The 14,999-nt window shown below is 38.8% G+C and overlaps 1 protein-coding gene across 1 annotated transcript in view; it reads right to left on the bottom strand.

The window, feature by feature from the left end:
• The window catches only part of NOTCH2 (notch 2), a 114,473-nt gene that overhangs the window by 15,861 nt on the left and 83,613 nt on the right, over window positions 1-14,999 (bottom strand). The window contains exons 18-22 of the mRNA XM_021707438.1: window positions 11,943-12,171; window positions 10,976-11,177; window positions 8,578-8,731; window positions 7,999-8,183; window positions 5,911-6,043 (exon numbers count right to left, since the gene is read on the bottom strand). Coding sequence (XP_021563113.1) covers window positions 5,911-6,043; window positions 7,999-8,183; window positions 8,578-8,731; window positions 10,976-11,177; window positions 11,943-12,171 — 903 coding nt within the window. The remainder of the gene's footprint in view (window positions 1-5,910; window positions 6,044-7,998; window positions 8,184-8,577; window positions 8,732-10,975; window positions 11,178-11,942; window positions 12,172-14,999) is intronic.

Genomic DNA, 14,999 nt, shown 5'->3' with positions numbered 1-14,999 from the left:
TCAATTCATGCATTTTAATTAAAAATACAAAAACCGTTCAAAAAAGAAGATAATGATGTTGGGGTCAAAGACAGACCACATATATGACAGGAGTCTCATAAGACTATAATGGAGCTGAAAAATTCCTACTGCCTAGTGATATCAGAGCATTGTCATGACATGGTGCAATTACTTTAATTTTTAATAAATTTGGTCTGGCCTAGGTGTATAGTGCTTACAGAGTCTACAGCAGTGTACAGTAACGCCCTAGGCCTTCACATTCACTCTCATTCACTCACTGTCTCACCCAGAGCAACTTCCAGCCCTGTAAGCTCCTTTCATGATAAGGGCTCTATACAGTCGCACCATTTTAAAATCTTTTGTATCACATTTTTACTGTATCTTTTCTAAGTAGATACATAAATTCTTAACTTGTGTCATAATTGCCTATAGAATTCAGTGCAGTAACATGCTGTACAGGTTTGTAGACTAGGAGTGACAGGCTATACCATATAGCCTGGCTGTAGACTCTGTCTGTCTATCTATATCTGTCTGTCTGTCCATCTACCTATCTATTTATCTATCTATCTATCTGTCCATCCATCCATCTAGGTTTGTGTAATTACACTCTGTGGTGATCACACACACCTAAAGACACATTTCCCAAAACATATTCCCAATGTTAAGTGACACATGGCTGTACACAGATTATAGCTATGTAAAAATATCGGTAAGAATTGGAACTGCATTTGTATACTTAAGACTGAATTGTACCCCACATCTTTAAAATTAAAAATTAAAAAAAAAAAAAGAATTGGAACTGAATTTTGAATGATATGTTTTTAAGTTTTATAATCACTGATTTTTTTCTGTAAAACAGTATAAGCGCACTAATGTATTTTATTTAAAAGTATACAGAGAAAATATCTTGCTGAAAATCAAAGGTTATTCCATTTAAAACAACTCATTTAATGTACTGTAGATATAAATGAGCCAACTAATATGAATTATCAGTAAACATTTTTAGAAACAAAAGAAATCAATGATTATTCTAGATATTACGCTATGAGTAATTCAAAAACTTACTAAAGAAAATCGTTCTGTATTTCTGTTATTTACATCTGTAGTATATACTAACAAAAATAATACTATTACAAATAAAAAGCAATGTAAGGTAAGGCCCCATTTTTAAAAGCAATTACAAAAGATAAAAAAACTAGAAATAATCTTTTTAAAAAAATAATCTCAAGAAGAAGTATGCTACACTATAAGAAGATAAGTTTAAAATTATCCTGACAGACATAGAGGAGACCTGAATAAATAGAAAGATATAACATGATTTGGTGTGAAAGACTCATCATCATAAAGATGTCTGTTTAATGAGACTCCAATAAAAAATACCAAAAGGAGTTTATTAATAGATAAGCTGATTTTAAAATTATGCGAGAAAATTAACTGTAAACATAACCACTAAAACCATGAAGAATATCCTTAATAATTAAAATAAGGTGTTACTGGTGAATTAATAGCACAACAGAACAAAAAAGACAGTCCAAAAGAACATGCAAATACACATGGAAATTTAGAATTTTATAAAGGTGCCATCTCAAGTCATTGTATAAAAGATAAAACATGCAGTAAATTGTGTATAAACAAATCAGTAGCCATATGGAAAAAGTGCTCTAGTATTTTAGTACTTGGATAAAATATGGAAGAATCTGTAACCTTAGAGTATATAAGATGTTGCTTACTAAAACTCAAAATCCAGAGGTCATTAAAAAAATTGACAAATTCAACCTGATTAAAAAGAAAAAGTCTGCATTAAAAAAATCACCATAAAGGAAATCAAAAGATAAAAACAACATGTTGGGAAAATATTTGCATTTTCTATCATAGCTAATTTCTATAAAATATTAAAATCAACAACATAATGAAAAAAAGAGCACAGACATAAACAGAGAAACCTTAGGAAAAGAAAAACCAAATGATTCTTAGATAAGAATATGTTCATTCACATCGAGAAGATAGTATGCTGACACATTGCAATTCAGTAATATCAATTAAAATTATACGTAGCCATATTATCCAATCCAGAGATTCTATTTCTGAAAATGAATGCTACCAATACTCTTCTGCATATTCAAGACAACCCAAATGTCCATCATAAAGCCACTGGCTAAGTAAAAATATGACCTGCCTGTAAAAGGGAATTCTGCAGCTGTTAAAAAAAGATTCAGGAAGTTCTATACTGAATTTTGATTGGAAATATCTCCAATTAAATAAAAATTTAAAAGTGCAAAGAATATGTCCAATTATCTGCCGAATGAAAAGTAGGGGAAATAAAAATCTTTGTCTTTGGCCTCTATATGCATAAAGAAATTTTGAATGCTACATTAAAAAAAAAAACTGTAGAACGATACACAGGACACTAAAAGTGGAAGTTACCTGTTTGTAACCAAGAGGTAGGATTTGTTGCTAGGGAAGTGAAATGGGAATGGGAAGGAGTCTTTTCACTGTATGCTTTTCTATGTGTGCGTGAATAAATTTTTGGTCTATGTGCATATATGCATACATTACCTTTTAACTATGTACAGGTGAAATAAAAAATAAGATAGTAAAAACAAAACCAGTACAAGCTCCCACTCTCAAAGAATATTCGATATTTAGGGACTGCTAGTAAAATTAGAATAAATGTCTATCTTCCCATTAGAATGGAACCATCAGTAATAAACAGACCTATCAGTGGGAAATAACTCAATTTCAGTCTGAAGGAAAGTAGTAGGGATGACCAGAACTGTTACAATTAGCCCTTGACCTGGAGAATTGCAGGGATACCCAGGTCAAGATCTAAAGCTCAGCTGTATAATGACAAAAGCATTGTGTTGACTCTCACAGTGAAGTTATGGAAATTCAGAGCTTTCTGGAATATTCACCAATAGCCAGAGAACTTAAGCCAGGATAAATACAGTTCCACATACCTAAACAAGCACACATGGCAAAATAAACCAAAGGAGTAAAGAGGCAACTCACAGAATTGGAAAAAAAATTCTGCAAATTATGCATCTGACAAAGCCCTAACATCCAGAATCTACAAAGAACTCAAATGAAGTGAAAGAAAGAAAAACAAACAAACAAACAACCCCATTAAAAAGTGGGCGCAGAAGTGAGGGCCACCTGGAAGACCAAGCTTCACCTGCACGCAGCCTATTTATGAAGTTAATCCTCATTTGTACCCCACATATCTATAATAAAATTAAGTTAAAACAAAAAATAAAAATAAATAAAAATAAAAGTGGGTGCAAAGGACATGAACAGATACTTCTCAAAAGATGATATAAAAGTAGCCAACAGGCACAAGAAAAAACGCTCAGCCTCACTAATCATCAGAGAAATGCAAATCAAAACCACAGTGAGTTAACACCTAACTCTGGTAAGGATGGCTATCATTAACAAGTCAAAAAACAATAGGTGCTGGTGTGACTGCGGAGAGAAGGGAATGCTTCCACACTGTTGGTGGGAATGGAAGCTAGTTCAGCCTCTATGAAAGCGGTGGGGTGATTCCTAAAAGAACTAAAGATTGATCTGCCACGTGATCTAGCAATCCCTCTCCTGGGGATATACTTGGAGGAACATAAATCGTTCTACCAAATAGACATCTGCATGTGCATGTTTATTGCTGCATCATTCACAATGGCAAAAACATGGAACCAATCCGGTTGCCCACTGAAAGTGAACAGGATAAGGAAAATGTGATACATATACACGATGGAGTGTTACAGAGCCATAAAGAACAAAAGCATGGCCTTGCAGCAACTTGGATTCAGATGGAGACCAAAATACTAAGTGAACCATCACAGAAACAAAGAACTGAATATTGCAAGTTCTTACTCCTAAGTGGGCCCTGATCACTAGTCACATTAGCACAAGGGTGGGGTCGGCAGTTGCTGGGCACTGCAGGGTGGGGACACGCAAAAACACAGAAGGGTAACTGGTCCACTATCGGGAGTGAGGGCCACCTAGAAGCCCCAAATCACCGGCATACAGCCTATTTATGTAGTGGATCCTCACTTGTAGCCCCATAACGCTAAAATAAATAAATAAATAAATAAATAATAGACTGTCAAGGATAATAGCCAAACTACTATTCTAAGCCACAAATGGTTAGAAGAGACAGAAACTTTGTTGCCTTGTGAAATGACCTATTCTAAGACTGGACATATCTAATTAATAAAAAGTTTATGATACAGCAGACAAGTTAAAGTTTGATGAATATCTATGTACTCTCCCCACATTTCTCAGCCTTTTGTAAAGTCTGTTGGAGACCATTTAATAATTCTGTCCAATATACTGGAGTGATAGTGATGCATGTCGCTTCTAGATTGAGCTGGTGAAAGTTGTGGCATGACCCTGCAAGTCTGTCTCTCTTCTCCTGCTGTGGAGGCCTTAGAGATCAAGTATTTCAAAGGACACATCTAAAACACAGAACAAGGTAGTCAGACACAAATGTCCGACTCTATTTGAGTGACAAAAATCACAGTTGTGTTAAGCTCTAAGATTTGAGGTTTAATCCACTGCTCTAGTTTGGATGGTTGAATGGCTTGTTGCCACCCTCAAAGGAATGAGCTCTTGCTCTGATAATTCTCTTGAGAGCTGCCTGCTCAAAAGAGTCTGGTATTTCCTCTCTCTCTCTCTCTCTCTCTTGCTTCCTCCCTCGCCATGTGATCTTTGCACACACTGGCTCCTCTTTGTCTCTGACCATGAGTGGAAGTGGCCTGAAGCCCTCACCCAAGCAGGTGCTGGGGTCAAGCTTCTTGTACAGCCCACAGAAAGATGACTCAATCTAATGTTTTTAATAAATTACCCAGTCTCAGATATTCCTTTATAGCAACAAAACAAACTAGGACATTAGCTACCGGCAGAATTGTACCTTGTCCTAACCAGTAGAATTAATCAAAGGAACTAATAATGAATTGGAATTAGTTTCTACTTCTCGTTCAATCACTGATTTCTAGAATAGAGAACAATTCTCCTGTATATGAAAAAAATCTTCAAATATTTAAAGGCTCTTTCTCCTTAGTTTTATCTTCCCTTTTAACCCCATTCCTCAATAACTTGCATGCTGCTAGAATACTCTTCTATTTTAATATAGCCAAACTCTTATCTCTAGGAAGGTAAATTATCAAAAGTCACTGACAGAAAGATTTACAACAATACAAACACTTCTCTGACATTCTATTGTCTTTCACCCCGAGAAGAATGAATTTATCACTACTGTGGATGGCCTTTAACATTTTTTCCCACAGGTTGCTCAGAACTAGATCTCTTCCAACAAACAATATTCAAAGCTCTTTCCAGAGGATGGCTTGGAGGCAGTGGCAATGCCCATAGCAGAACTATGGCCTTACCATTCACACAGTCTAGGGTTGCATCTCATCAGCCCTTACTGCAATTCTCAAAATAGAGCCTTAGGACATCAGTCGCTTCCCATGGGCTTATGAAAGTAGGCACATATTTTTATTTCATTAATTCTCCCACATTACAGAAGCAAGACTTGTCTAGTTTACAAAACACAAAAGCAGGCAAATGCAAGTTATTTATTCAAGAGGCCACCAGTTGCCTTCCCTTGAAACACCAAGAAACATTGCTGACCAGGCTAATTCCGTTATAACACTTTTATCGATTCCACATTCTGTGTTTCATGGAACAGAAAATGTCAAACAAACAGACAGAATCAAGAACACAGATCAGAACATCAAAGCTAGAAAAAGACGAGAAAATAAAGTATCTTGAATTACCAAGAAGCCAAACTAAATGCTTGGACTAAAGCTAGTCTTACTATCTTTAACTTTTAAAAATCTTCTCAACACTAAGCATGGGGTTTATAACTTAGAAAATGCCCTGGCTGGAGAATGAATAAAGATGGTTTCATACCCCGAGTGCCTGGCGGACAAGAGCACTTGAAATGGTTCACCAGGTCGATACAAGTGCCTCCATTCTGACAGGGCTGGTTCTGGCACTCATCTACTTCGTACTCGCAGTTAACACCCTGATAGCCTGGAACACACTGCCAGGAAAAGCAAAAAAGATGAGAAATATTAGACCGTCATTGGAAACAGACCAGGAGAGCAAGTGAGACCCAGAACATTGCTGTGACCCTCTCCCACCTCCCCTCTTAGCTTTCGTATGGTTCTCTGGAATCACCATACTTTGCCAATCATCCTGTGTAGGGACAGCTTGCAGCTTAAAGGAACTTACCTATTCCTCTTTCAGTAGAAAAAAGTCACTTGAAAAGGAAGGCAAGGGCTGAATGTTCTGAGGAGCATTTTAGAGATGACTCCTGCCCAAAACTTTCATCCCTCCTGTGTACAGGCTCCCTTCTCTCGCCTTCTATTTATTTATTTATTTTTTTTTTTGAGACAGGGTCTCTCTTTCATGCAGACTGGAGTGCAGTGACATGATCCTGGCTCAGCTTCATCCTTCTGGACTCAAGGGATCTTCCTGTCTCAGCCTCCCAAGTAGTTGGGACTACAGGCACATGCCACCATGCCTGGCTAATTCTTCAATTTTTTTGTAGACATGAGGTCTCACTATGTTGCCTAGTGAACTCCTGGGCCATAGGATCCTCTTGCCTTGGCCTCCCAAAGTGCTGGATTACAGGTGTGAGCTGCTGCACCCAGCTAAGTTTTCCTATCTTTAAAATATGCATTCCTTTATATGTGACCCTGTCACTAACCCTATAACTCAGCCAGTCAAAAGGTATGTGTGGATGGTGGTGATCTCCAGGTTCAGAAAGCTGCATAGATGTATAAGAAACTGGCTGAGCTAGGGTGAGGACAGAGGGAGATAGGACTGGCTGGTTGTGGTTGATATAGGGTTTGGAAGGATCTCAGGGCTGATCAAGACAAAAGACACTACTATGAGGCGACTTCATTTGGGCGACATGTTGTCAGGTTTGCACATGGGGGAAGTTTCTCATAGCACACGATCTTCTAGAGGGATGGAGCATAAGAAAATAGCAAGTCAACTCTCAGAGAGAGGAGGACTCAGAGACAGAACTTAGAAGTCTAGGTGATGTCACTCCGCAGCCCGGGGCAGGGGTCACTGAGTCGGAGAGCTCCAAAAGGCAGCATCAGTCCCGGAGTTATCTTATCCAACAGCCTACGGCTAGCTGATGTTGGCTGCAGTTTTGTAGGACACGCATGGCAGGCGAGCTCCAAATGGCTGAACATCTGCTTATTTGGGGGCTACGGTGAAGACAGCCGAATGTCTAAAAATCTGGATTTGGCACTGACATGTCTGGGGGCTAAGGGCTCTTGCTCGCCTTGAAGAAATATGCAACCGAGGGTTAAAAATGCAAAGGCTGGCTTTGGCTCATTTGTCTAACAGTAGTGAAGCAAAGCTTTTCTCAGTGCTGCTTAATGGTCTGAATTGGCATCAAATTCATGCTTGTGGTGTTTTTTTCAATATCTTGCTCTAATTATCATCAGCCAAACACTAAGAAGATGTGACATGTCCTGTAAAGACACATACCTCCTCAAACATATACATGTAGCGCTTAGCATGGTGCTAAGGGAAACAGAGTGTGCAACATTTTTTTTTTGAGAGAATTATTAGTTGATGGATCAATGACTATAGACAAAGGTGACGTGGGCCAAAGGGACACCTGTCAAAGTGGCTTCTCCCATCTCAGCTGCTATTTAGGGAAGTGCCAGGGACCACAGTGCTGGATGAGCCTGTAAAATGTACTCTGGTAGTGACTGTTGGCTCCAAATCCTAGAAGCAGTCCTGAGGAGGTGGGGTGGTTCCAGATCTGCATAAAATATCTTACTAGGGTCATGCCAACTTATTGCATAGGGAGGCTAAAAGAAACAGTGATCGGTAAAAACTATGATGGTGACTGAAAAAAATCTATAAACTGTAAACGTAAGACACCAGCAGCCACATTCGATAGACCAGTGCTCACAACAGTTGCACAATCTCCTGGGAGGTCTCCGATCCCTGTTCGCTCGACATCCTCACCTCACATCTGTATCCACCAATGAAGTCACTGCAGGTGGCCCCATGCTGGCAGGGGTTGGACGCACACTCATCGAGCTGCTCCTCACAGTAGCTCCCGGTATAGCCCAAAGGACACTGGCAGTGATGCGTGTTGCCAGCACTGATGCAGAGGCCAGAGTGCTGGCACAAGTGGTCAACGGGCACACCTGGGAAGCCCAGTGAGGAAGAAATGTCACACAAAAGCACATGACACACGTGGGGTTCAGACCAACTAATGAGCAAATGAATCTAACCTAGCCCACAAGTCAAATTTTATTCTTGTTTGGCTCTTCACGATCCTCAGCACCAGATTTATATTAGAAACAAAGCCTGAAAACTGCGTATGACTTGGTTTCATCTCAAATGTATTTCTTTTGTGGAACCTCCGAACCTGTTCCTCTACCATTTTACCTTCTGTCTTGGCCATTTCTCCAGAGCCTCGTTCACTCCCTACTGTCTGCCCCTCCCTTTTACACCACAGTTAAGGACAGCTGCCTGAAATGCCACTGGTTAGTCAGCACTTCAGCCAAGGACACCTGAGCCCAAGGGGGCCAAGCTCACCTCTGAGGGCGGCTGCCACATCACAGGAGACACTGGGCACATCGCAGTAAGCACCAGCCCATCCCGACGGACACACACACCGGGACTCGGCTTTTTCCTGAACGCAAGTGCCTTTGTTTTTACATGGAGACAGGCTGCAGAGGTTCACCAGGGTCTGAAACAGAGGCAGCCATGCAAACACATCAATACACAAATACTAGAAAGGAAGAAAATAGTTACACTCTGTTAGAAAAGATCAAAGGAAAACACAGTAAGTAGTTTTGTTTAAAAAAGAGCCCTTACCCAAGACTTAAACTAGACCCAGTGGACTGAGTACATCTAGTAAGTTTTATATATAATAAGTCCTCACCTAATGTCATCAATAGGTTCTTGAAAACTGTGCCTTTAAGCGAAACCACATATAACAAAACCAGTTTTACCACAGACTAATTGATATAAACAAGAGTTAAGTTTCCTCACGTATTTCTGGTCACAAAAACATCATGAAACTTCTAAGTAAAGTTTAATATTAAACATTTATATTAAGTTATTCAACATTAAATATTATAAGGTCATAATAGTAAACATTTCAATTAAACACTGAAATAAACATGAGCTATGCATATATTTAAGAAAGATTAATTAAAATAAGTAAGATAATTATTTACCAAATTTTTGGTGAATCAGTGAGTGACGGTGGTTATAGTGGTAGTGAGCTGAGTTAAGGAATGTTTGCAAAGCAAAACTTTTAAGGAGCACCACCCTACAAAAGCACCATCACACAGTTCAAAAAAAAATAACCGATTTGGTAAGTTTGCTGAGCTCTTTTGTACTGTATTGCTTATTGTTGTGTATATGTATGATGATCACAGAATTTACACATTTTTATTTTACAGTAATTTATGTATTCATTCATTTTCTAACCTTCTTATTCCAGGTCAGGGTCAGACACACTCACTCAGACTGGGACAATTTAGACATACCAGTCCACCTAATGTGCATGTTTGGGATGTTTTGCTGTTTGGGATGCAGGAGGAAACCGGAGTGCTGGGAGAAAATTCAAACAGACATGGGGAGAATGGTGCAAACTCTACCCAGACTGTGGTCCTGGCTGGGAATCAATTTTTTTCCTCATCATCATAAAAAAATGAAACTGAACAAAATGCCACTGATTGTTATTTAAAATTAGACTACTTGCTGTAGTCTAATTCCTGTTAGCTCTGCTCTGCTATTTGCTATTTGCAAGTTCTTACCACAGATGTTTAAGAATTAGAGGAAGCCCAATAGGTTGTTATTCCCAATGCTCTAGACATGATCATGTCTACATAGATGGCCACCATGTAGGGCTAGGAAGAACGAGCTAAAGCTGTTAGATAGGTTTGTACACCCTTTGCTAAAAGGTCTTGACCAAATATAACTGTGTAAACTTGGGTAAAAGGACTTAAAGCCTGTTAATATATCTAAAACTGTTACAGAGCTGATTTCAAAGAAGAGACAGTCATGCTTATGAAAATTGAGGCAAAGAATGTAAGAAAATTGCACTTTTCATCTTTTTAATTCGCATGAAGTGATTTGGCCCCCAGAGGAGAGGAAGGCCACATGCACAGTAGAGACTGTTTGTGGGCGGAAGTGGGGAGTGCCTTACAAGCACTTCCAGTCCGCACTGTGAGAATTAGTAGGAAGCTAACAAAGAATGCTCTCCTGATCCACAGAATCAGCAACAAGCTGCTTAGCATGTGGAGGTAGGTATATACATGTCCAATATAGCCAAAGGTTTACTGAAGCTTGCCCTATAAGCCAAAGGAAATTTTGTCATTTATTTGAACATTCTTTGGTGAAATAGCATAAAATTAAACACGACACAGTTTGGTATGCAACCCTGGAAAAAAGTTACTTTGCCTTTCTGGGGCTGCTGCTTCTTCCATGAAATGAAAGATTAGACTGGTTGCCTGTGAGGTCTCCTTCCATCCTAAGATCCTATGAAAATGTACATTTATATATTTGAATTTAAAAGACATGTAAATACTTTGAGAATGTTACAGCACTGCAAGGGATGATAATCATCATTATTATCCCCTTAGATGCTGCATCTGATTTTCAAGATTTTAATTTTGATCATTTTCTCCCTTTGTGTATTTCCAATGTCAGAGATATCTATGTGCTTATTTCCCATACCTATTTTTCTGCAGTTCTTGGTTAGTCTCTTATAACAATCTTGTATTTGTTAATCCATATCACATTGCCAGTATCACCATTTTGGAATCTAACAGCTATTAAGAAGTTACTCAGATTCATTTTAGGGACACCCCTAAGGCCCACAATTTTCTCTTTTAGAAAGAGCTCATTCGGCCTAGCAAGTGAACAGGTGTAATACTCAGCTGCTCTGGGGGAGTGGATGAAGGGGCAGGAAGTCACTTACCTGACAGTTCTTTCCTGTGTAGCCCACGGGGCAGGTGCAGTGGTAGGTACCCAGGCCATCAACACATGTTCCCTCATTCAGGCATGGATGAGAGTTGCATTCATTGATCTCATGAAGGCAGAAAGGACCAGTGAATCCCACAGGGCACAAGCAAGAGAAGGCATTAATCCCGTCAACACAGGTGCCACCATTGAAACAGGAGCTAAGGAGCAAACAGAGTGAGCAACATCAACTACATATTTGATTCCTTTGACCCGTTATTTGGAAAGTAAGGTTTCCAGAATAAAAAATGCTACAGAGGCCAATATCCCTGAGCACACCAAACTCCTACATCCAGTAACCTTTCTTCCAAGCTAGACTGAATGCCAGAAGCCTTGAGGTGCCAACTCCCTTCTACAACCAAAAGGCTTAGACGTATTTAAAGACTTACTATAGATTCCTAGAGATTGTAAACTTTTCCAAGTTTTACCTCATCTTTCTGTGGTTTTCTATGTACCATATTTCATTTTATCCCTAAGTCAATTTAATTGATATAAAAATGGTAAATAAATAGCTCTTCAGACTATATTTCTTTACGAAAGAGAAATAGAGCAAACACATTCATAATATAATAAAAAGAAATTACTTAAAGAGTAGTAACAAATCTGCAGAGAAATATTTTTAGATCAATTGTCAGTTGAAATGAACAAGAGATCAAAAGTAGAACAGAGCAGAATTGCAGCTCTTTCTGCTACCTAGGTAAGAGATAAATGATGATTCATCCACTAAGCTTTCCAAACTTTGACTTTGACCTTCTAACTATATGTCTATCAGAAATCAGAAGCTGGGCAACAGGAGATGATTGTGGAGAGGGACCCAAGTGGGTGTCTCATTCCCGCTCCACAATCCTAGCATTGTGCTCTGAAGTTTCCTCCCCTTTCCCCCTTTTTCTCCTAAGACATTGGTGCCCGAGTGATTGGCTGCTCACCTCTCAGTGCACTCATCAATGTTGTTCTCACAGTGGACTCCGTCAAATCCTGCCTGACACTTGCAAGTGTAGCTGTTGACATAGTCGGAACAGGTCCCTCCATTCTTACAGGGTTCACTCAGACACTCGTTCATATCTGTCTGGCACTTATCCCCAGTGAATCCCGGAAGGCAGAGGCAGGAGAAAGTATTCACTCCATCCACACAGGTACCTCCATTCTGGCAAGGATCTAAGCCATTACACAAGAATTAGAGCTAGGAACAGCAGCATGAATTTAATCTTAGACTCATACCGGTGAATGACCTGAACTAAGTCACACTAGGAGCAGCACAATTATTTTTTGTACTTGACCTCTTTATGTCGATTTGTCCTGACTCCTCCATTCATAAATATGAATTCAATAACATTTGCTTGAGAATTTAAACCCATTTGATAACTAGAATAAACCTTATTTATATCACCACTAACAGTTTTGCAAAAATAATAGTCATAAAACTTGCATGGTTTCCCCACACATTAGCAAATCAAATAGTGTACCAAAACATAGGATGTCAGGCATATCAATTAATATTTTCAGCAGGTATATGTGATGGTGGCATGTCTGGGGGAGAAAGATATATATACATATATTTATATAACATATATATAAATGAATACATATATTCATTTCATTCCAGGCTCATTATATAAATTAATCCTCTCTGTTTTACATTTAGGTAGCTATAGGAAGGAAAGTTTTTTTTAAATTTTAAGTATCACATGGCTTGATATTAGAAAACTATGTACTCATAGTAACTAACCAACAAATTCTGAGCTACAAAAATGACATGGTTCTCCACAACACGGACAGTAGACAAATCAGAACAACAACAACAAAACACACACAAAAACAAAAAACAAGATGCAGCTACTGCTTTTTTTTTTTTTTTTCTGTTGGAATCTTACCCATCACCCAGGCTGGAGTGCAGTGGCACACTCACAGCCTCCCCAGCGTCAACCTGCTGGACTCAGGCTATCCCTCCACCTCAGCCTTCCAAGTAGCCAGAAATACACCCGGCTAAATTTTGATTTTTGTAGAGATGAGGTCTTGCCAAGTTGCCCAGGCTGGTCTCGAACCTGTGGGCTCAGGCAGTCCTCTCACCTTGGCCTCCCAAAGTGCTGGGATTACAGGCTTGAGCCACTGTGCTGGGCCAGCTACTGCTCTTAAGGACTTTAAAATGTAATTGCAAAGATAGGTCATACACAAAAAGAAAACTAAACATTAAATTAAAGAGCAATGCAACCCCTATTTTATTACAGGGATATTTAATATCCCTCCAATTCCTTTCTAAGGTTCATCTATAGTCTCTATTACAGCAACTGTAAAATTATTTTATTCCTTCTCAACCAGCTACTATAATTTCTACAGTCTCTTTCAGGTAACTCATCATCCATAGTTTATCAAATTGTTTTAAACTCATTGTAAATATTGCTGGCCCTACTTCATACAGAAAAAAATTTGAAACACTAAATATTTTGACGGGCATATTAATCACTGTGAGAAAGGAATCCAGAGAGCTTGATTTCACACCCAAATGTTCTCCATCAACTTTACGACAGACATATGCTTTCCACTGTTTATCACAGTGTTAAAGTTATCTGCCCACTTGTTTTTCCTCCCTAACAGACCATGAACTCCATGAATGTAAGGACTAGGCCTTATTTATCTCATCGCTGCCCGCACCTAGATGGAGGCCTCTGTATGATTGCCTGAAATTACGTATGCTGTGAATTAAGGTGCCATTATTCTTTTTTCTTTTTTGAGTTGGAGTCTCACTCTGTCACCCAGATTGGAGTGCAGTGGCCGCTCCCAGCCACTGCAGCCTAGACCTGCTGGGCTCTGGCGATCCTTCCGCCTCACCTCCCAATAACTGGAAATACAGGCGCGCGCTACCACGCCTGGCTGATTTTTTGAATTATTGTAGAGATGAGGTCTCGCCAAGTTGCCCAGGCGGGTCTCGAACCCGCGGGCTCAGGCCATCCACTCACCTCAGCCTCCCAGAGCACAGGATTACAGGCTGAGCCACCGAGCCTGGCTGGTGCCATTATTCTTAATGCATTGTGATGACATCATTTGGAGTACTTAATCACTATATAAGTAACCAAGGACTGATCAGTATATACATATGATGCAACTATTAAGGTTGTGGGAAGAACTACCAGAAAAAGTCGGTAGAATAATCCTTAGGGTTTTTACTGGGCTAGCTCATGTTCATTCAACCAGAATAAAAAAACTACATGTGGCATTGAGTGGAGTCCTAAGAGACTACGTACGGGCTTAGTAGTGAGTCATATTAAGTCCTAGACTAAAGACTGTTCTGAATCCATTTAACAAATCTTGAAGTAAAGATTCCAAAGGATTAAACTATTTCCAAATAACTGAATCCCTGGACAAAGTTTAAAAAGTATTTTAAATTTTTTAAAATTCAGCATGGAAGAATACAAAACTGACAATGTCTAGCATCCAATCAAAAATTACCAGGCAGTCAAAGAAGCAGGAAACACAACACATAATAAGTAGAAAAATTATGAGTAAGAACACACCTAGGAATTTCCGATATGGTAGAATAGTAGATAAGGACAATAAAATAACTACTGTCAACTATAAAACAACTACGCATGTTCAAGAATGAAATAAAAGCACGAACATGAAAAGAGAGAGATAAAGTTATAAGAAAGACTCAAACCAAACTTCTAGATATAAAAATATAATATCTGAGGAAAAAATAAACTATATAGGATTAACAATAAAGAGGACATTATAGGAAAACTATTAGTGAATTTGAAAATATAACAAGATATCTTCAACTAACAAAATAATCTAAAATGGCAAGAAGGAAAAAAAAAAGCCCCAAAATCTAAAAAATAAAATAAAAAACCTGGTAAACAGACAACTGCAAGGAGCCTTGTACAGTGAAAGCATTAAATGGAGGAGATAAATTTTTTTTAAAATCGTTAAATATTTTCCAAATAATGGTTGAATATTTTCCAAATGGATGCACACACCCCCCAAAAATC

The sequence above is a fragment of the Carlito syrichta genome, unplaced genomic scaffold, assembly GCF_000164805.1.
Source record: "Carlito syrichta isolate Samal-C Ts95f unplaced genomic scaffold, Tarsius_syrichta-2.0.1 Scaffold117954, whole genome shotgun sequence".
NCBI lineage: Eukaryota > Metazoa > Chordata > Mammalia > Primates > Tarsiidae > Carlito > Carlito syrichta.
This window is presented reverse-complemented; position numbering and strand designations above follow the sequence as displayed.